Genomic DNA, 22,073 nt, shown 5'->3' with positions numbered 1-22,073 from the left:
GGCATTGATCGTGTGGATAGTCAGAGGCTTTTCCCGCAGGGCTGAAATGGCTAGCATGAGAGGGCATAGTTTTAAGGTGCTTGGAAGTAGGTACAGAGGAGATGTCAGGGGTAAGTTTTTTCCGTAGAAGGTGGGCTGTCGGTGACGGTGGTGGAGGTGGATACGACAGGGTCTTTTAGGAGACTCCTGGACAGGTACGTAGTGCCTAGAAAAATTGAGGGCTATGGGTAACCCTAGGTAATTTCTAAGGTAAGGACAAGTGCGGCGCAGCTTTGTGGGCTGTAGGGCCTCTATTGTGCTGTAGGTTTTCTATGTTTCTAAAATACAAAATCTACAGCAAACTGCCAGATGAACTGAAAATGTCATTGGCTGCAGTCGACCATCACTGGAGGACTTGCAAGTGTCCAGAATAAAGAAGCGTGCATGAAAAAGTCATTGCAGACTGCGCCCCTTGCATACTGCCTTTTTCAAAAAAAAACTTGTGGAGAACGTTATAGGACTTTCAAAAGAAACAGCTCACGCCATCTTAACAATTTTAATAGTTTCTTCCCCTAAGCAGCTAAATAATTCTGCGGATGTTGGAAATTCGGAGCATTTGTGGAAAGGAATAAACAGTCGACGTTTCGAGCCGAGAGCTCCCCATAGATCCAGCCAGACCTGATGATTTCCTCCAGCAATTTGTTTGTGTTATTTCCTCGGGTTATTTAATCTGATCAACCATTTGCAGTAACCCCTACACCTCTATTACCCCAGTGACTGCACTGCACTGTAAATACTTTAAACCTCGTTTTATAATGTTGCTAGCATTATACATAGATGCTGTTATTTATGTATTTGTACACATTTTATTCCATACACTGAATTTAATTTTTTAACTTTAATTTTATATAATTATTCCTTATAATTCTCGAATGTTCTGTTTCATGTCACGCTAACACACCACAACAAATTCCTAATGTATTGAACTGTATATTGTGACTAACGTTGATTATTGATCCAAGAAGATGGCGTACACAGAGACCGGCATTGCTAAGCAAGGACGGATAAACAGTTTGAGCTGACTTGACTAAGTCTATGTCTTGTAGTTGAAGCTCGTCATGTTACTCGCTACTAATTCATTCGATGCACAGAGAACAGTCGAGTAAAGACAGAGCCACTGTAAACACGCCCCTGAGTTGCCTCTTTATTAAGTGCTGTCTTGCAAAATTCAATCACAATACGGTCATCGTCTCCTGGTGAATCTCTCCCCACTCTACAAACAGCAGAAGTTCAGACACATCATAGCGAGAAGATAATTCTACATAGGATTATGCGTCGCAAAAGATGGGCGATCAAAACATTCATTTCTGAATTTGTTAAACATTTTCCTAGTTCCCAGAAATAGACATTTGCTACAGAACTACATTACAAAAAGCGGCTGCACAGCCCCAGTGGGGGTTACACTGCATTCCTGAGCTGCCACCCGGCAGGGCCTCACTACGCACAGGCGGACGAAGAGATGGTGTTGCGCAGCGGCGAGCTCAGTGAGCTGTGGCTCACGGTGCACGAATAGATTGAGCCCTTGTTCCAGGCAGCGGTGGTTACCCGCAGGTAACTGCTCAGCCTGTAGGTCTGGTCGGTGTCCATGGACACGGCGCTTGTCGTCACGCCACTGTCCGTCTCCACGCCATCCACGCTCCAGCGCAGCGCGACCAAGCCCGGCTTAAAACCACTCACGAGGCAGGATAGAGTGGCGGAACCCAAGCCGGTCTCCTCCGGGGAGGGAGGAAGCAGGACAACCGAGGGCTTTCTGCTCTCGCTACCTGTGTGTGAGAAAGGCGGTGGGAGGAGGAGGAAAATATCATCATTAATGTGCCACACACGAACCGAACTCACGTCAAAGTAGGGTCACAATGCACCGATCAGAGAAAAGTTGGAAACAGACCATTGAACCCATCAACAGACGCTATCATGGAATTGTTGCCCACCCCTCACGTCTGGGACTGCGCCCTCGCGGGGTTACAGTTAGAAATGTGTGTTATTCAGCTCTCGCAGACGGTTAACTCCAGAGGAAACACCAGTCTGAGCAAAACTGTCCACACCGCTCCCAATCCACTTATTGACACGCTTTTGACGCCGTCCTCTTTGCTGAGGGAGGTACTTGGGTGGTGGGATAGGGGGATGACACCAACAAATCCCCAAATCTAAATTCCGTCTATTATGTGCTTGTCGATATTTCAGCTTAATCTGTTGATCGACGGGAGCACCCCGAGATTGGAGTGGCAATGTAGATATCGATATCTCGCCGTGCAATAAGGCAACACGAAGTGGCGAAGATACAGAAAGGGTCAGAGAGATGAGCGTTCTCCCTGTCTGACAGCTTCAGTGGCTGTTATTATCCTTCATTGTATTTGACAGTAATGACGCATTTCTCTGTCATAAACTGCGATAGCGTTGACTTATAGCGGATCATGACAGTTAACAGAGGGTTGGACAATTAATCTCTATTAAATTTAGGGTTGAGTGCGGGAGATGAGTCGGCGGGTTTTGGAATATGAGAAATGGATCAACAGGTTAAAAGACGGAACTTTCGAGTGACGGCCTGGTGCCGCCTCTTGTGGGATGATTCAAATGTAGAAGTAATTCACACATTCAATAGTAGTGTTGTCCTGAGGATTTTAATGACCTACCATGCCGAGCTGAGTGTGCGGATTCTGCCTTGAAGAGACAGATCGATTCTTTCGCCAGTGTAGAGCCAGCCAGCAGCACGATTGAAATGGGGATTTCTTCAGAAGCATAATTTGATATAAAACGAGAGGATTACTTACTCTTTATCTCCAGGATCGTCCCCGGTCCGTAGACCCAACCCACTTCATTTTCCCACACTCTGCAGTAATAGACGGCCGAGTCGCCGGGCTCCAATCTGCCGATAGTCAGGATGTGACTGTCGGCGGAGGTGTCTCTGGACGGTTGGAAACGGTCAGGGATGCCGACTATTCTGTAGATGGTATTATCAGTCCTATGATATATCACCCCCTCCGGTGTCTTCCCGGGACGATGTCGGTCCCACACAAATGTGTAACTTCCAACGTTTCCGTTCCGTATCCGGCACTCTAAGCGGGCAGTCTGTCCCGCGGAGACAGGACTGGACACTGGGGTCTGATTGAGGACTGCGACCGCCAGAATACCTGCAATAAGACACAATAAAACTACCAGGTGACTTGCAACCATCAGAGGTGTTATAGATCACTGAAGACTCGCAGAAAAGTGGCTTTCAAAGTTTCAAAGAATTTCTTTGCGGATAATTGGTGCGTAAACTAACCCGCCTCTCACCTGGTAAATGGACCATTAGAGCCCACAGGAGATGCAGAATTGGGAACATTCTTTCGGTCAGCGAGCGTCCTAAATTCTAACCGAACCGTGCGCTGTTGTGCAAACACCGGGAGCGTCTCCGGTTCCAGTGTCTGCAAACTGGACGCTCCGGGCTCTTTATTAACCGGGGATGTTAATGAGTGGGAGGGGGCAGAGGCAGGATGGGGGCGGAGACTGACCACCCGTCCTCTGGAATCTACTGTGTGCGAATTCCATGATCGTAAAAACATTAACCCCTACCTTCAAAATATTTTTGTTTAGCTATATTGTATCAAGGATCCAAGGCAATCCGGTCTGATCAATATCTAGGAAAGGGAATGAGTTTGAAGATGATTTTAGACATTCGATTGACGGCTGCATTTAGCAATATTTAGATGTTAATGTCTGTCTCAGCGAGCGACGAAGCCTACTCACTGCATAAAGTCTCTGTAACCGTCTTCAAAACAGACTTATGAATGTACTGACACAGTTCCTGCGTTTGGAAAACCATGTCATAAACACGCTGTTACTTTCCCTTTTTTTGTCAGGATTTAAATAAAGCTGATTGCTAAAATTCATAAATCCAAATAGACTAATGATCAAAGTTTAAGTTCGAAGTAAATTTATTATCATATATTATCCCGAGATTCATTTTCTTGCAGGCATTCTCAGTAGAACAATGACATACAATAGAATCGATGAAAAACTACACAGAAAGACTGACAAGCATTCGGTGTGCAAAAGGAAACAGACTGCGAAAATAGAAAAAACAAAATAATAATATTCATTATAAATAAATAAATATATAATAATGTGAACATGATTATATATTCTTTGAAAGTGAGGACAACAAAAATGCAATTGAATCGATGAAAACCTTCACACAAAGTGCCAAGTTATCAATGCTCGATAGACAAACTGAGGAAATACAGTAATAAATATAATAATTATTATTAAAAGAGGAAATTGAAAGTCTTTGGGACACGAAAAAGGTGCACTTTGTCTTGATGGTAATATCTACCTATGACGTCATCCCAAGAGCACTAGACAATAGCATTAAACAATTAGAGCAACACAGCAATATCTATATAGATCTTCAGAAAGCCACGATACTAAACAGCACAGGAATAGTCTGGAAATTCCTAGTAAATGACAAATGAGCATGCTTGGCAACGCCTCGGGTTTTCTAACAAGTGCTAGGTAGATAGACAGACTGATAGACTAATAGATAAATAGAATTGAGGACTTTAGTTGTGGAGTCCTTGCAGGTGAATCCACAGGTTGTGGAACCAGTTCAGTTTTGATTATGAGTGAAGTTATAGACGCTGGTTCACCAGTCTGATGGTTGGAGGGTATTAGGTGTTACCCTTTGTAGTCCATGTTGCCATGTCGTGTGTCAACAGCAGCGGAAGTGCGGGCCTGGGTGAAACCTGAATTCACCCCAGATATTAGGGTCAATTCTCAGACAAAGAGCGCTGTTTGTGCATGTCAGCGGTCAATCAACACACCACCAGCCCCAGATATCACAGCAGGCATCCATCTGGAAAGCGTCCTCGCCGAACCGCCATCATCAAAGACAAGAAATATTCTTATAAAAATTTTCGGGCAATTGCTTTCTGAAACGGCGAATTGGAAAATCCGACCATGCCATACAAAGACCGACACCATTGCTCAATCTTCCAATATCAAGGGTCAGCAGTGACTATTGGCCACAAACTATATTGGAACAAAATGAATGACAATATATCACAGACGATTCAAAGTAGCAGGTTCAAAGCACATTTATTATAAACTACGTATGTTACCAAATACTACTTTTAGATTCATTTCCTGTAGGTATATAGAATAGAACAAAAACAATAGAATAGAATCAATGAAAAATTATACACAAACAAACAATGAGTAAAAGAAAGACAAACTGTGCAAATTTTAAAAAGTAAGTTAATTAATAATACTGAGAACATGAGTGATAGAGCCTTGAATGTGTTGTGTAAGGATGGGTAACAACGTAATGGCAAAAAATGCATCACCTGACCAAAGAAGAACGCTCCTAGATCAGTTGCGGGATGGCATACTCGTTTTTAATATGGAAGTCCACAGCTCCAACAACTCCTGTATTGGCCCCACGATCATCACCCTGAAAACCATTGGTACTTTGGACCTGCAGTGCTAGCCATTACAAAATGATTAAGGAGAGTAGCTGCGACTTTCGGTCTCTGGACCATCGCGCCTCCCCTGTCATTGAATAACACTGCAGGTAATAAATTTCCGGGGTTCTGCCTTCCTGCACTGAATCCATATGTATCAATTCCTGTTGTATCTAAAGATCCCTCAGATCTCTTCTTGAATGTACTTAGCGACTGATCATCCAGTTCACAGAAAGAAAACAAACTTCTTTCTGATTTCGGTCCGGAATGACACAAGTTTTATTTTGATACACTGACATCAACCGTATTAACCATTAGTATATTCGCTTCATCAGTGATTTCACATATCCTGCCCGGGAAGATCCGACCCTCGCACAGTATTCTGATTCTGATCCTAGCAGCTCCCTTTATTATTGCAGCAAGACATCCGCCATGGACAGTCGCAAGCCCATCTGCGAAAGGAGGAGGTTTGGGAATGGGTCCAGCAAACCCATCCCATAAAAATCCAGAGCTACAGAAACGCCAACAGAAGCTGCAAAATCCTCATTTCTGGAAGAGAGAGGGTTCTAGCCGAGAAGAGTATGCAGTCGTGTGGTGAAGGTGGACAAAACTGGATTAACGTTCGGCTCAGGACGCAGGTTTCTGGCGTGCTGCTGTGGGCAGTCTTTGCCCCAGTAGGGGTGGTGGGCTTAAGAAGAAGGAGACATCATTGTCTAACGCTCAAGTACTAATGACCACGAGCTAATGTAAACTTTTTTCTATTGCTTTCTTTATTGTATCTACGTATTAACGATCAGAGATCCTTAAACAAGCACACGCGTCCTTAAATTTGTCATAATCTGGCGGGTAGTGGGGTGTGTTGGGTCGTTGGGAGGGGAGCCCCCACTACCTATGAAATGGTCCTAATGACATACGTGTCAAATAGCCCCTGGACACCAAGTTTAGATTCTGGACTTCAAGTGTGGTTTAACTGCTAAGCGCCGTAAACGTTTCAACTAACAGGATATTCCAATAATCCATTAATCCAATCCCTCACCATTGATTATGAAAAAGCAAAGGCGGCTTACTGGCATCTTAACCCCAGTTGCTTCGGCGAGAAGGAAATCTCTAAACTCAACCTTCCACTGCCTTGCGAGAATACCCACTCACGGGGAAGACTTCGGGAGTAAACTCTGAGGAAATAGCTGAAGTTGGAGTCCATCAGGCAGTCCTATGTTGAGGTCAACACTGACTGGCAATTCCTGCGACATCAATGGTGCCAAACTGTATAGGCTGCGTGGAGAGGGGGAGCCTGCTGTACGGGCAACAGCTTGCTCTCCATATCATACTGCCCTGGCTCTTGTATACAACTTAGACAACTAGGACGAGATATCTACAGTCGACCTCGACCAGGGGAGAGCCTCAAAAGAAGCAGACTCCTGGTATTTCAAATCCAGTCCCTCACTATTGATTAGCAATACACAATGATATTGGATCTGCAAAAGTAGATGATCAGCCGCATGTCGTACCTCCGCCTGCTTACCTAATCCATCTGTATCAACTCTAATCTTTCCGAAACGCCGCATAAAGCAAATAAATTTGTGTCACCACACCTAGGGAGTGCACACGTAGCTCCCTCATTAAAACATGTGATATAAATTGTGAACAGCAAGCAGTATTAAAGGTGATAAGAAATACATAAAAAAAAAATAATGCAGAGAACATGGTGAAGGGTGGCTGTTTTTTCGTGAAACACACCAGTTCTTATCAAAGTTAATGTCAAAGTAAATTTATTATGAAAGTGGAAGTATGTCCCTTTAATGCTACCTTGAGATCCACCAGTTCAGATTTGAGGTCAGTAAAGTTATATACGTTGGTTCAGGAATCTGATGGTTGCAGGGGAATATCTACTCCTGATCCTGGTGCTGTGAGATCTAAGGCTCCTGTACCTCCTGCCCGATGGTAACAGCAGCGACGAAGAGGGTTGGAGATTATTGTGAATGAAGGGGTTAAGGGACACCGAGAAGGCAGAAGAGTAGGGTTGAAATGGAAATCAACGACTAATAAAGGATTATATGGCCCAGAAGTTTGAGTGGAGCAAATGGTCAAATCCCAGTCCTGGATACTATTGTTCGATGTAATTGGAGCAAGAACTCAACAAGTTTTTTCTTCTTCTTTAGTATTGGATAAATTCTAATAAAATCTTCTGTTTATGCAGGACATTCACTAGTTCCCAGCTATTTTATTACGTTTTTTGTGACTCAACCTGAATCGTCACACATGTTATTACTTTCATAAATCTCACCAGTTCAGGCCTATTGTATTCCTGTGTCTCAAGTACCTTGTTATCCCGTTAGCATTCCATTACCGTATTATCGGTGAATATGCCGTATTGCTGCCTATTGAGGTCAGCTGTCTCTTGCCTCTCTCTACCTTACCCCGCCTTCCCCTCTACCCAACCCCTCTCTTTTTCAGCCCACCTCTCGCTCTTTCTGTGTTCTGTTTCTCTCTTAATTTTTCTACCCCCCTCTCTCTCTTATTGTTCTTTGCTTATCACTTTATTGACAATTAGTAGATTCTCTTTAGCTGAGTTCCACTTAACATTCACTTGACCACCGCTAAAATCATTTTCCTTAATCTGCTATCACCCGTTATTCTTTCTGTGCGCGATCTGTATTTAAAATACAAATGCATTTGTACAATTCGGTACTCGCCTCTTCTCCGTCCTTCAAAAACATTGCGAACAAATGTTCTGTTCTGATCATTTCAGTTCTGAAAGGGCGGACACTTACTTCGAACGTGTGACATTTGGTTGAGTCGACGGTTAGATATATATTCGCTATGGGTGTATATTTATATATCTAAATTAGCCAGAGGGTACTGAATATGAGGATGTTGTAGCCATATAGGGACATGGAGGCCGAATCCCTGGCTGGATTGAAGGCAGAGATTGATAATTTATTGATTGTTCAAGGTTACAGGGAGAGGACAGGAGAATGTGACTGAGAAAATAAACGATGGAATGACGGAGGACACTTTGTGGGACAATTGTCCACATCTATTCCTGCATCTTATCGTCTGATATAACGGTAAGAAGATCACAATACTCCTTCTTCATATTTATAAAGTCCAGCAAATCCATCTGCTCATATTCCATATCTTCTGGTTCACACATTTTAGGAACCAAGCAGATTTATGAGATATAATTTGACTTCGAGAATTCTAGAGCAGCTTTTGTTAATTTGTATTTCACTCTCCGAGATGCCATGTCAGCACTCCAATATTGATAAACATATTGATTTCTCCCGTAGTACTGAGGTAAAATGTCACTTTCTCTCTGCCTTCCCTGGCACCCCCCCCCCCCTCTCTCTCTCTCTCTCTCTCTCATTATCTCCCTCTTTCTATCGTCCACTTTCCACTCCCTCTCTTAAAGCGTGAGCTTAACTGTAGAAACATTCACAATTTGCAACACCGAGACCGATTTACTGCGCCATCGCTTACAGAACTTTGCGCAGAATGTCGTCAGCTCACGTTCATTTATTGTTTTTCAGTGCCAGATATTTCTATATAAAAAAACAACATTTCTACTTTCTCCCGAGTACCTTTCTGCTCTGCTGTTGAACGTTTCTGGACGGTTTCCTGTCTATTGTTTCCGTGAAAACAAACTCAGATCATTTGTTTATATCTCCGCCATTTCATTGCTTCAGTCTTTCCGGTCTCAGGACGTGCCTTCAAGCGATCTCGTTTTTTCCACCTTTTCCTCTTTTACTTAACATCTACAAGTAAACTTCTTGTGTTTCTTCTAATACTTCCTGCTCCTTTCAACTGGCATTTTTCTTTCCTTCATCAGTTTATTGAAGCTTTTTTGCTGGATTCCAGTTTCTACTTCTTTCGTCAATGTTAAAACACTTTTCCCTTGGTCCAATACTCTTCTTATCATTTCAGGCAATTCTGTTTGACCTTTGTGCCATTAAAATACACAGCGCCTGAAATCTGCTCTTCAATTCCTCAAAGAATGCAACATTTGCAATCCGTTATTTTACTTATGTCCACTCAAGAGAGAGATGTGGATTCCTGTTAATTAGGACATGTCGTGACCAGTACATGTTGGCCCAAATAAGCAGCTACCCTGATTAACCGATGGTCCAGTTATCCGGAATCCGTAGAGCAAAAGCCTAAACCCAACATTCACGGGAATACAACTATTATAGAGTTCTCTTCTCCCTTCCCGTGTCGACCCGTAGATTCTCTCACTCCAGCGCCAACCTGCCATCCTTAGTTGTGGTGCATAGAACTTCTGTCGATTCATCGCTCCTCCAAGGTTTCTGCGCATTATAGTCCTGTGACCTCATGTTTGGCTGTGTTAACGGTCATCTGTCAGAGATGTTCCGGATATTAGCAAACTGGTTTGAAACACAATGCTTATCTATATCGCCACTATAATACTCTGTTCTATGTCGTTGGTAAATGTGATGATGGACTTTCTGTCCCATTTTATGGCTGAGCTATGGTGAATATGTCCTGATACACACCACTGTCATCGCAGATGAGAGGAGTTATATTTAAAACATAATTGGACAGGCCAGTCTGATTTCACTCTGGCTCAGTTGCTCTCACAAGACGAGGAAAGAGTCCTGCGTCAAGCGTCAGCTCGGTTGTGTTAATGATGTTGTTCCCCATCGCCACAATTCAGCTCTACAATATTTCTACGGCACAGGAGCCATTTTTCCGTTTATCGTAACCAGTCTGCATCAGAAATTCTTTCCAGAGCGAGTAGTTCCTCTTTCTCTAGCCCCAGAACTACCACTATCTGGCTAAGATCTTTGCATCCACTGCGCCTGAATATTTTATCCTCAGATTTAATTGCTGAACTAAAGGAGATTGTATTTGAGATGTTAAGCGGTGCGATCTGGGTTTATCAAACCACCTTCCTTAACATATACCCTCTTTCCTCCGTTACATAGTTTTTAAGGTCCATCTTTCTGTCAAGCCTAGTCGAGTGCTTCCTTACGTGGTTTGTTGTCAATGTTTGATCAGTTCCAGCTGAAGTAAGTTGGTTTGCTCTGATTTCAAACTCAAGTTCAATTTCGAGTTTTTTTTTGGTCATCTGACTGTACATACACCCAGCCAAAGGAAACAACGTTCCACCGAACCACTGCACACCCACAAAAACATACATCACACACAGCACATAAACAAGATATTACCAAAAATAAGTTTGTAAAGCATAATTCAAAGTGCCTGTAGTGCGCAGCACAGGTAAACCGTAAGCAGTCTCGTACCCCGGCGATGAGACCTCGGTGAAACTTTGAGTGTTAGTAATGGATTTTTTGGAATTTCCCCTCATAATCCCTTATAGGTTGGTAGATATTTAAAATGTTCTAAAGATAACCATTGATCCATGTCAATTTCAGTATGTGCAGAGTCCAGTTGCTTTATCTCTCCCCTCAAAGAGACGCTTACACAAGTCTATCTAGTAGACCCGCATGGCGCTGAAGTTCATGCGTGGGCCTGGACTGCGAGCTGAGTTCCGCGGCAACGGGTATAGGCCTGTTTAGCTTGAAATTGAAAATGAGAGGCGGCTTAAGACTATAAGACCATAACTCATAAGAGCAGAATTATGCTTTTCGATCTATCGAGTCTACTCGCCATTCACTGATTGCTGATTTATTATCCTTCTCAATCCTATTCTCCTGCCTTCTCCCTGTAACCTCTGACGCCCTTACTAATTAAGAACCCAACAACCGCCGCTTTAAACATTCCAATGACTTGGCTCCTGCAGTCACAACGGCAATGAAGTTCACAGACTCACAACCCTCCGCCTAAAGAACTTTCTCCTCGTCTCTGTTCCAAAGGGACGTGCTTTTATTCTGAGATTCTGCCCCCTGGTCTTAGACTCGGCTACTATAGGGCACCACCCTCTCCAGATCCACTTTATCTAGTCCCTTCAATATTCAATACGTTCCAATGAGACACCCATCATCTCATTCTTCTAAACTCCAGAGAGTACATGGACAGAGATACAAGCGCTCTTCATACGTTAACCCTTTCATTCTCAGGCTCACTCTCATGAACTTCCTCAGAATCCCCTCCAGTACATCCTTTCTTTGATACGGAACCCAAAACGTTTTTGCTTACAATATTCTATGTTTGGTCAGCGTTATGGTGTAGAAAGTGGAGTTTCGACAAAATAGACGGCAAATAGGAGGCTACCTCCATCGTAGCGACACTGTGGTAGCGTTGTCATTTCCGGGAGTGTTGCCTCACTTTGGACAGAAATTATATATCCTTTTATCATTGGATAGGGCTGTTATTTTTTTGGGTTTCACTATTTAATTGATACTCCGGTCAGGAGTATATTGAAGTTAAAATAAACTCACGTAGCTTTGATGAAGTGGGAATTGGCAGGTGCCGAAAAGGGAAGTTGTACTCAAGGGTCCGAAATGTGTTGTTTGAACTGGTATTGGGCTTCGAGGGCCGAATATCAACCCTCTTCCCTTCTATATCTTTGTCTGAGTGCAGCTGGCTCGGGGACGCGAACAGGGTTTAGGGGAGCTGTGATCTGAGATCTTACTCCGTGATGAACTCGGACAGTTGCCTGTTCACCCAAACCAGACCCAGACACTGCTCAGTCCAATTAACCCAGCGCTGGCGATGGTTCACATGTGGGTCAGCTTGTGTCTGCGAGTGACACTGATGCAGATGTGGACTCCGTCATTTCCCCGTGGGGACCGGGGCGGTGTTTGCACAGCCTTTATTTAGCTACAGTTACACAAATTGATGCTGTTTCTGTCTTGTTTGTTAAACAGAGCAGGTGGTGCGGTCACTGTGTCCCGGGGAGGGAGGGAAAGAGCGGGGTGGTTATTTTAAAATTCCATTGAGACAATGCAATTAGTGGCAATGTCTTAGACATAAGTTTAATCGCTAAGATGTACATATTTTCAAAAAAAAAGCTTTCTTCAAAATGTCATATTAAATATTTTGGCGATCTTTCAACCCGTTAAACGTTCTAAAAAGACAAATGAGTGCATGTATGTGTGTGTTTGTGTAGGTTTGTGTGTGAGTGAAAGAGAGAGGGTGATGAGTGGGTGCTGACGGTTACAACTCTGATAAATGCATAATAGTTAGCGGGTAGTCGGAATGAGATGCGTGTCCAGGGAAACTTTCGGAGGCCAGCCAAGTTGGAGTCGACGGCCTGCAGTTTCTCTCATGCCTTGAAACTAAAGCTGACACATGAACATGACGACATGGAACGTATATATACATTCTTCTTAACACAGCCATTGCTAGTTACTGAAATGAACCATTTCTTTCATCACAAAGACTTGCACTAGTTACCACAGGAGAAAGAAGCAATCTATGAAATTTCTTAAAGTGATTACATTCCTGGACACATAAACGGTGAACGAAACACCAATGGGCTCCTGGAATCCGCTCCTCTTTTCAATACGCTGTCCTTGGAATCTCTTGTCCTTGGAATCTCTCGGTGTCCAAGCACCTGTCGATCCCCGTCTGCAACTTTGCTAGTGATTAAATATCAGCAGATCTCTGGGAGGAAGGCAGAGAGTCCTCAGTTTCACATCGTATGTACTTTGTTAGTGCATTCAGTATCCTGACTTTCAAAGTATTTGCCTCTTATTTTTCTTAGTTGCGAAGACTTAGGCGCGTCCCTCTCAGTATCTGCTCACCGTTCAACCCTCTCATCCAGAGAACACGGTCTCCATAGCCAGTGTAAGATTTCATTCAGAAAGCAGACCTGTGTACAGTACACAGACAGTCTAACCTCGGGCCAGTGGAGGTGCAACAGGCACTCCACACTTTTGAAATCTCAGCACCTTGCAAAAGACCAACATTTCCACTTCACTACTTTCTTCACCTAATGTTAAAGTTATATGCCTAATGAGACAGCATCGAATAACTGGGAACTGGGTGCAGACGGTGTGGGGGGGGGACGTTTGTTTCATTCTTCTTAACACATCTTTTGCTATGAACTGAAATGCACAATTTCATTAATGACAAGCACTTGCAGTAGTTACCATACCAGATAGAAGCAAGCACAGCTCAGACCGTACAACATTAGAGCATAGGATACAGGAACAGAAATTGGCCATTCGACGCATATAGTCTGTTCCATCGTTCCATCATGGCTGTTGTATCATCAAAGTTCAAACTAAATTTGTTATCGAAGGAGATATGCAACCCTTGGATTGTCTTGAGGGAGTTCATGGCGACTGAACACATGATGAACCATGAGTGTGGCAGTCTCACGGCCTGGTGTGGGCTGAGGGAGGACAATGATGTGGGCAGCCTTGTAAAATCGATCCACAACTACCAAAATGGTCGTGCATCCTTTGAGGGGGCAGCCCAGTGATGAAATCTACTGAGGTGGGACCGGGGAGTGGGGTGGGACACAGGCAGTGGACAGAGCAGACCCGCAGGACGCTGGCGTGACATCTTGTTCCTAGTGCAGGTACGAAAAGCAGATACAAAGTCTTGGACACCCTGGAACGGACATGGCCCCCAAAATTATCTCTTTATAAACTCCTGCGTCCGTTGAATTCCCGGTTGTTCAGCCAGACAGGAGGAATGACCCCATTGCAGCACTTTGGAACGCATCGCAGCAGGGACAAGCAGCTGGCTGTAAGGCCCCGCATCTGGGCCTGTGTCCGACTGTTGGCGGACTCTCACCTAGATCACGGGAACAGCAATACCCAAGCGAGGATCAATGGCGCCTGGATCAGCATTATCCTCATATCCGTCAGGAGAGAGGCGTCAGCTTGTTATTCTAGCTTCCTAGACGATAAGGAAAATCGGAATTAAACCGTATGAAGAGAGAGACCTCCTGGCTTGTCGAGATTGGGTCTCTTTGAATCCTCAATGCAGGAGAGGTTCTTCTGATTTCTCTACAGCAAGAAAGGATCCCCTGCCCCCTCCAGCCAGTGTGCCATTCTTCCAGGGTCTCCTTGGCAACCAGAAGTTTCCGGTTCCAAACATCGGGTTTCTTCTCGGCTGTAGTCAAGCGACGGGAAAGAAAGGGACAAGAGTGCAGCCGGCTCTCCGCAGAAGAGCGCTGAGCGAGGACATGCGCCACCCGATGCATCTACCTCGACTGTGAACGGCTGTGATGGGTCTGGGTTTTGCAGAATTGGGGCAGTGGTGAAACGTCGCTTTAACTCCGAAAATGCATGCTCGGCACCGTCTGTCCAGAAGAACCCTACCAAGATCTTTCTGGTGAATACAATTATGAGACCCGCGATAGGGCCGGCTGGTGCGTAGTGGCATCAGCGCCGGACTTCGGAGCGAAGACTGCCGAGTTCAAATTCAGCCGGCCCCCTTGTTCGCTTTCCATCCGTGCTGGATTGAGCGTCGAGCTAGCAACTCGACCGCGTAAAAATAAGAAAGCCTACTTAAAAAACGCCATCACGGCGGCGTCCCGATGACTCCACTGGGAGTTAAGGGCTTTCTTCTTCTTCAATTATGAGACCCGCGATAGGGCCGAAATGCCGTATGAAGTTCGCAAGCCCAATGATGCACCGTATCTGTTTGACTGTAGATGGTCTGGGCCACTTTGTAACTGTCTGAATTTTACTAGGGTCCATTTGAGCACCTCATGGGGTAAAGATGCAGTCCTAAAACGATATAGGGTCTTTACGGATCTTTCATAGGCTCCTTCGTGGACTGGTTGCTGGGTGGTGTGGGGAGAGTGAAGGCGAAGATTAATCAGATCATCCAGACTATCCTGTTCGTCCGGAACAGCGATCTCGTGCCTCACCCCTGCGCTCAGTTCATCCTGGAAGTCAGTGATGTGTGATCTCTCATTCTAACCCGTCTCTACTCTACGCGTGAGGAATTTGACTGCATAGGCTCTCACAGTCCCTCTGCCTTGGCGCAATCCAAGAGTACGTGGGTAACCTTCTGACCTCGTAGTGGAAGGTCAAATACACTCCTTAACTCTGTAACGAAATGTCGGCATTACTGGGCTGCGGGATATCCTCGCCCCCAAAAACCGTTGGACCGTCTGAGTAGAGGTGTATCTGGGAGATTGGCCATGAACGCGAGTTTTCGCGCAAAATGACCAGGATGGGCTGAGAATGTCAACTCCCATTGCACAGGGCCTATCAGCGGCGACAACAGAGCTCTACGTACTAAATAAAAGTACAGAAGGGATAAGCGGAGCAGTCATTGTCGCAGTAGGCGCGGGAAGGCGTTGGATCTGTGTAAAGCGTCTGTCAATGTTTCCTTTTTATCTTTTTTCCTCTCTTTCAGTGCCATTTAAATGGTTGTGGTGTGTTTTTTGTGCCGGATGCTGGAGTCTTGGGAGACCCAGAGTCTCCCGTGGAACTACATCTGCGTGAAGTACATCAGGCTGCAGCTCATTGAAGACCGTGTTAGGGATCTGGAGCAGCAACTGGATGACCTACGTCCTGTACGGGAGATTGAGGATATAAGTGATCAAAATTACAGGGCGTAGTAACCCCGAAGGTGCAGGAGCCGAGTAGCTGGGGTGACAGGAGAAATGTAAACAGTCAGTTCGAGAAGAGGACTCCTGTGGCTATTCCCCTCAAAAACAAATCGACTGCTTTGGATACTTTTGTGGGGGATGACCTCTCGGGAAAATGCCAGAGCGACTGGGTTACAGCCACTGAGCATGGGTCCATGGTACAGAAGGGAAAGAGGGAGAAGAAGGGAGCGGTCGTGATAGGGGACTCCATAGTGATGGAAACAGACAGGAGGTTCTGTGGACGTGAACGGGACACCCTGTTGGTATGTTGCCTCCGAGTTGCCAGGGTCAGTGATGTTTCAGATCGCGTCCACAACGTTTTGGAGAGGGATAAGGAACAACCAGATGTCTTGGTACAAACTGGTATCAACGAGGTCCTGAAAAGAGAACTTAGAGAGCTTGGTAGAAAACTGAGAAGCAAGACATCCATAGTAGTAATTTCTGGATTGCTGCCAGTGCCACGCGCCAGTGATGGCAGAAACAGGATGACTTGGCAGATGCACGCGTGATTAAGAAGGTGAAGCAGGGGGCAGGGCTTCAGGTTCTTGGATAACTGGGATCACTTTTGGGGGAGATATGACCTGATCAAAAGTGACGGGTTGCTCCTGAACCCGAAGAGGACGACTATTCTTGCGGACAGGTTTGTTAAAGCTCTTGGGGAGGGTTTAAAGTAATTTAGCAGGGGGTGGGAACCGGGCTGAAGGGACTCAGTATAGGAAGGATGGTAAAAAAGTAAAGATAGCGTGCAGTCAGACTGTCAGGAAGGGCAGGCAGGTGATGGGACAAAGTTGCAGCCAGTCGGTTGAGTATCAAATCGTTCGGGTTCCAGAGTCAGAAAGGATAACAAATACGGTACTCAAGGTGTTGTATCTAAATGTGCGTCGTATAAGAAATAAGGTGGATGATCTTGCTGAAATATTATAGATTTCCAGGTATGAGGTCGCGGCCATCATGGGATCGTGGCTGAATGTCCACGGTTACACGTTATATCGGAGGGATAGGAAGGTAGGCAGAGGGGGTGGTGTGGCTCTACTGCCAAAGAATGGCATCAAATCAGTAGAAAGAGGTGTTTGTATTGAAAGACCCGGGATAGAATTTCAAATTGAGCGAGAAAAGGAGAAGGCAGGATAAGAGCAACTGATGTTCATATTCAACACAGAACACGTTGCATCCATTGCTTCTGTGTGCACTGGATGTGATCCATCCGTTGGTTTTTAAAGGGATTTCGATAAATTATTGATAAAGTTCCACATGGAAGCTGGTGCAAGTGATTCAGTCCCTGAAAGTACCACATGAAGGCTAAAGTATCCAACATTGCCTTGGTGGGAGAAGCTAGGGAGTGGGAGTAGATGGTTGTCCTTCACACTGGCAAGCTGTGACTACTGGTGTTACACAGGGATCAGTACTGAGTGGGTAGGTGCTTAGCATCTATATTAATAATTTACATGGCAATGTTGTCAACTGGATCAGCAATTTTGTGGATGACACCAAGATGGGGACGTAGTGAACAGTGAGGAAGGCTATTAAAGCTTGCAGCGTGATGTTGAGCAGCTGGGAAAATAGGCTGAAATATGGCAAATGGAATTTAAGTTAAAAAGTACTTAAGAGGATCATAGATCGTAATGGTTCAGTGTGATATTGACCAAATGCAAGCAAATAGGACTAGGTTAGAGAGTCACTGGTAAGATGGCGGCGCGTTTTTAACAGTGGCCACTCCAGGTCCAATGAAAGACATGCTTACTCGTCCAGCAACACACATAAAAGTTGCTGGTGAACGCAGCAGGCCAGGCAGCATCTCTAGGAAGAGGTGCAGTCGACGTTTCAGGCCGAGACCCTTCGTCAGACTGCACCTCTTCCTAGAGATGCTGCCTGGCCTGCTGCGTTCACCAGCAACTTTTATGTGTGTTGCTTGAATTTCCAGCATCTGCAGAATTCCTGTTGTTTGCGTTTTTAAACTTACTTGTCCAGTACGTTTCTATTTTACGATCGCAAATTGATGTGACCATAAGATATCGGAATAGAAATGTGCCATTCGGCCCATCGAGACTGCTCCGCCATTCTGACATGGGTGATACTTTCGCAGTCTCAACTCCATTCTACTGTCTGCTCCCCGCCATCTGTGATTCCCTGATTAATCAAAAATTATCAACCTCCGCCTAACGATATACCAGATTAATTGGCCTGCACAGTCGTCTGCGGCAATAAATTCGACAGATTCATCTTTCTCTGGCTAATGAAATGTTTCCTCATCTCTGTTCTAAATGGACGGCTTTCAAATCTGAGGCTGTGCGCTCAAGCCCAAGACAGCCCATGAGAGGAAAGTTCTTCCCCGCATCCACTTTATGCAGAACTTTTAATATTCGATGAGTTGCAATGAGAGTTCCCCCACTCACGATTAAATTTCGAAACTCTAGAGAGTACAAGCCTAGAGCTATCAAGCGCTCCTCTTTCATTACTGGGATTCTTTTCGAAGTACCGATTAAGTTCATCTGCCATTTCTTTGTCTTCCATTGCTACCTCACCAGTATCATTTTTCAGTGGTCTAGTATCAACTCTCACCTCCCTTTTACTCTTCATATAACTGCAAAAACATTTGGTATTCTGTTTTTTTAGTATTGGCCACTCCATTTTGTCGTTTCCCTTCTTATAGCTTTTTTCGTTGCCTTTTGTTAGATTTTCTCAATCATCCAATTTCCCACTCACTTTTGCCACCTTAAAAGCCAAGGCCCTTTCCTTGGCTTTGATGCAGTCCTTAACTTCGTTTGTCAGCCACGGTTGCTTACCTCTGCCACTTGAGAACATACAGTATGTATCCTGCGCCTTCTGAATTATTCTCAGAACTTTAGCCATCTCTACTCTGCCCTCATTCTCGCCAGTATCCTCCCCCAATCCATCCGGGTAAGCTTCTCTCTCATTCCTCTATAATTCCCTTTCTTCCATTGCGATATTGATGCATGCGATTTATGCTTCTCCCCTCAAATTGCAGTATGAATTCAATCATATTATGATCACTACCCCATATAGCTTCTTTTACATTACCCTCCCTAATAAGATCTGGGTTTTACACAATACGCAATCTAAGATAGATAGACAGCGTAGAGGACGACTAGAGTTTATTGTGGGACGTTGGGTTGGAAGAAGCAAATCAGCGCAGGGTTGTCTCCGACTCCTGGCTCACTCTGTCATTCTGGCCATTTTATTGGGGGTGGAAACCAGATGAGAGGCGTGCCATGGCTTCTACAGAGAACTGCAAACGTCCCAAAAGCGGGAAGTGAACAGTGGTCCACGATCAGCCATGTCTTGAGGGAGTTCATGGAGACTGAACGAAGGTTGAACGATGAGTGTGGCAGTCTCTAGGCCTAATGGGAGCTGAGGGAGAGCAATGAAGTGGGCAGCCTTGGAAAATCGATCCCCAATGACCAAAATGGTAGTGCATCCATTGATGGGGCAGACCGGTGATGAAATCTACTGAGAGGTGGGACCGGGGGGTGGGGTGGGACACAGGCAGTGGACAGAGCAGACCCGCAGGACGCTGGTGTGACGTCTTGTTCCGAGTGCAGGTAGGAAAAGCAGATACAAAGTCGTGGACATCCTGGAATGGACGTGGCCCCAAAATTAAATCTTTATAAGCTCCTGCGTCCGTTGAATTCCCGGTTGTTCAGCCAGACAGGAGGAATGACCCCATTCCAGCAGTTTGGAACGCACTGCACAGAGACAAGCAGCTGGCTGTAAGGCCCCGCATCTGGGCCTGGGTCCGACTGTTGGCCGGCTCTCACCTAGATCACCGGAACAGCAATCCCCAAGCGAGGATCAATGGCGCCTGGATTGGCATTATCCTCATATCCGTCAGGAGAGAGCGTCAGCTTGTTATTCTAGCTTCCTGGACGATAAGCAGAACTGGAATTAAACCGTGTGAAGAGAGAGCCCTCTTGGCTTGGCTGTGATGGGTCTGGGTTTTGCGGAATTGGGGCAGTGGTGAAACGTCGCTTTAACTCCGAAAATGCATGGTCGGCACCGTCTGTCCAGAGGAATCCTACCAAGATCATTCTGGTGAATAAATTATGAGACCCACGAAGGGGACGAAATACCGTATGAAGTGGCGATAGAGGTTCGCAAGCCCAACGATTCACCGTACCTGCTTCACTGTAGATGGTTTGGGCCACTTTGTAACTGTTTGAATTTTAATAGGGTCTATTTGAGCACCTGATGGGGTAAAGATGCAGTCCCAAAACGATACCTGGTCTTTACCGATCTCATATTTTTCGGGCCTGGCGTACAGGTTATTTTCGATGGGCCGTCTGAGACTCTGAGGATAGACTAGGTGTGTTCCCAATGACAACGGGAATAGATAAGGACGTCATCTAAATACAAAAACCAAACACTGGTTTAACATGCCCCTGAGCACATCGTTAACTGAAGCCTGCAATACAGCGGCTGCATTGGCATCGCCAGGTACACATAGAGGCCTACTGAAAACAGACGTCTGTATTCATTTGGAATTTATTTTGGTTGGTTGTCTCTGTCTTGTTCTCCATCCGTAATAAACGTATTTTTTCCAGTGACAAAACATTTGAATTTTCACTCTCATACTCTTTCCGACATGTCCTTTCCGGCAACTTGTCTTTGCCTCCATCTTGTCCCACATGTCTTCCAACATAACTACCCAGGGGTGAGGTACCAAAAACTGTGTGTGTGGCTAACGATTTGGCTTTGTTAAAGTGCTGCAGGAAAGAGCCACAGAACTAGAAGCCTACGATCGTAAGTCCAGTAGAGACAAGTTATTGGAGGATTTTCTTAGGGTCAGTATCTACCCGCCTTTGGAAAGGTAAGGAGCAATTGGAGATAGTGATCATGTGCATGGGAAATTGTGTCCGGGGAAGGGAAGTTTGAACAGATGACAAACGGCATGCAGAATATGTCAAGAATATTTCCATAAGATATCGGAGCAGAATTAGTCAATTTGACACATCGAGCCTGCTAAGCCATTGCATCATGAATGATCCATTTTCCCTCTCAGCTCCAATCTCTCCAGCCTTCTCCTCGCATCCCTTCATCCCCGACTCATCAAGAATTTGTCATCCTCTGCCTTAATTGTACCCAGTGACTTGGCCTCCACAGTCGCCTGTCCGAACGAATTTCACTGATTCACCACTCTCTGGCTGTCACAACCACGGATTCGGCAGCACGGCAGATACGGCAATTGCGCTCGTGAATAAGCACGTCTTAGCTAATTATTATTTCATAGTGATAATATTTAACTCAATTCATTCCGTTGTGGTATTTGTGGAGACTTGAACACAACACAGCAACGCTTCGCTTCCTGTTTACATTCGGCCTTGCCTGATAAATTGGACTGTCGAGTCAACTGACTCTGAAGTCTAGCGGTATTCATTTTAAATTTAGGTATTCCTTTCAGCCACAGTGTAGGCCTCGTTTTCCATCTGAGAGTTTTAGTCAACGGCCCTGATTGGCCTAGTGTTTATTGCTTTATTTTCCTTGTAACACTGTTTGCATTAAAGTCTGTGAACTGTCGATCAGCTTCAGTGTCCCTCGCTCCGCACTTTGGCCATTTCAGAAACTGGCACTTATCCGTGTAAGCGGAACAAGTGCTACACATGCCCTTACACTTCCTCTCTTACCACCATTCAGGGCCCCAAACAGTCCTTCCAGGTGAGGCAACACTTCACCTGTGAGTCGACTGGGGTGATATACTGCGTCCGGTGCTCCCGATGTGGCCTTTTATTTATTGGCGAGACCCGACGCAGACTGGGAGACCGCTTTGCTGAACATCTACGCTCTGTCCGCCAGAGAAAGCAGGATCTCCCAGTGGCCACACATTTTAATTCCACATCCCATTCTCATTCTGACATGTCTATCCACGGCCTCCTCTACTGTAAAGATGAAGCCACACTCAGGTTGGAGGAACAACACCTTATATTCCGTCTGGGTAGCCTCCAACCTGATGGCATGAACATCGACTTCTCTAACTTCCGCTAAGGCCCCACCTCCCCCACGTAACCCATCTGTTACTTATTTTTATGCACACATTCTTTCTCTCACTCTCCTTTTTCTCCCTCTGTCCCTCTGAATATACCCCTTGCCCATCCTCTGGGTCC

General features: G+C 45.2%; 1 protein-coding gene across 1 annotated transcript; it reads right to left on the bottom strand.

Moving 5' to 3' along the window:
- Positions 1–938: 938 nt before the first annotated feature.
- Positions 939–3,379, bottom strand: LOC140207950 (immunoglobulin lambda-1 light chain-like). The gene is made up of 3 exons (XM_072276489.1): positions 3,313–3,379; positions 2,808–3,167; positions 939–1,802 (listed from the first exon to the last, which is right to left on the bottom strand). Exons 1-3 carry the CDS (start codon positions 3,359–3,361, stop codon positions 1,477–1,479), a joined length of 735 nt encoding a protein of 244 aa, XP_072132590.1. The 5' UTR covers positions 3,362–3,379; the 3' UTR covers positions 939–1,476.
- Positions 3,380–22,073: the final 18,694 nt, after the last annotated feature.

Source organism: Mobula birostris, chromosome 2, assembly GCF_030028105.1.
Source record: "Mobula birostris isolate sMobBir1 chromosome 2, sMobBir1.hap1, whole genome shotgun sequence".
Taxonomy (NCBI): Eukaryota; Metazoa; Chordata; class Chondrichthyes; order Myliobatiformes; family Myliobatidae; genus Mobula; species Mobula birostris.
The sequence above is the reverse complement of the archived record's forward strand: the minus strand, read 5'-3'. Positions and strand labels throughout refer to the sequence as shown.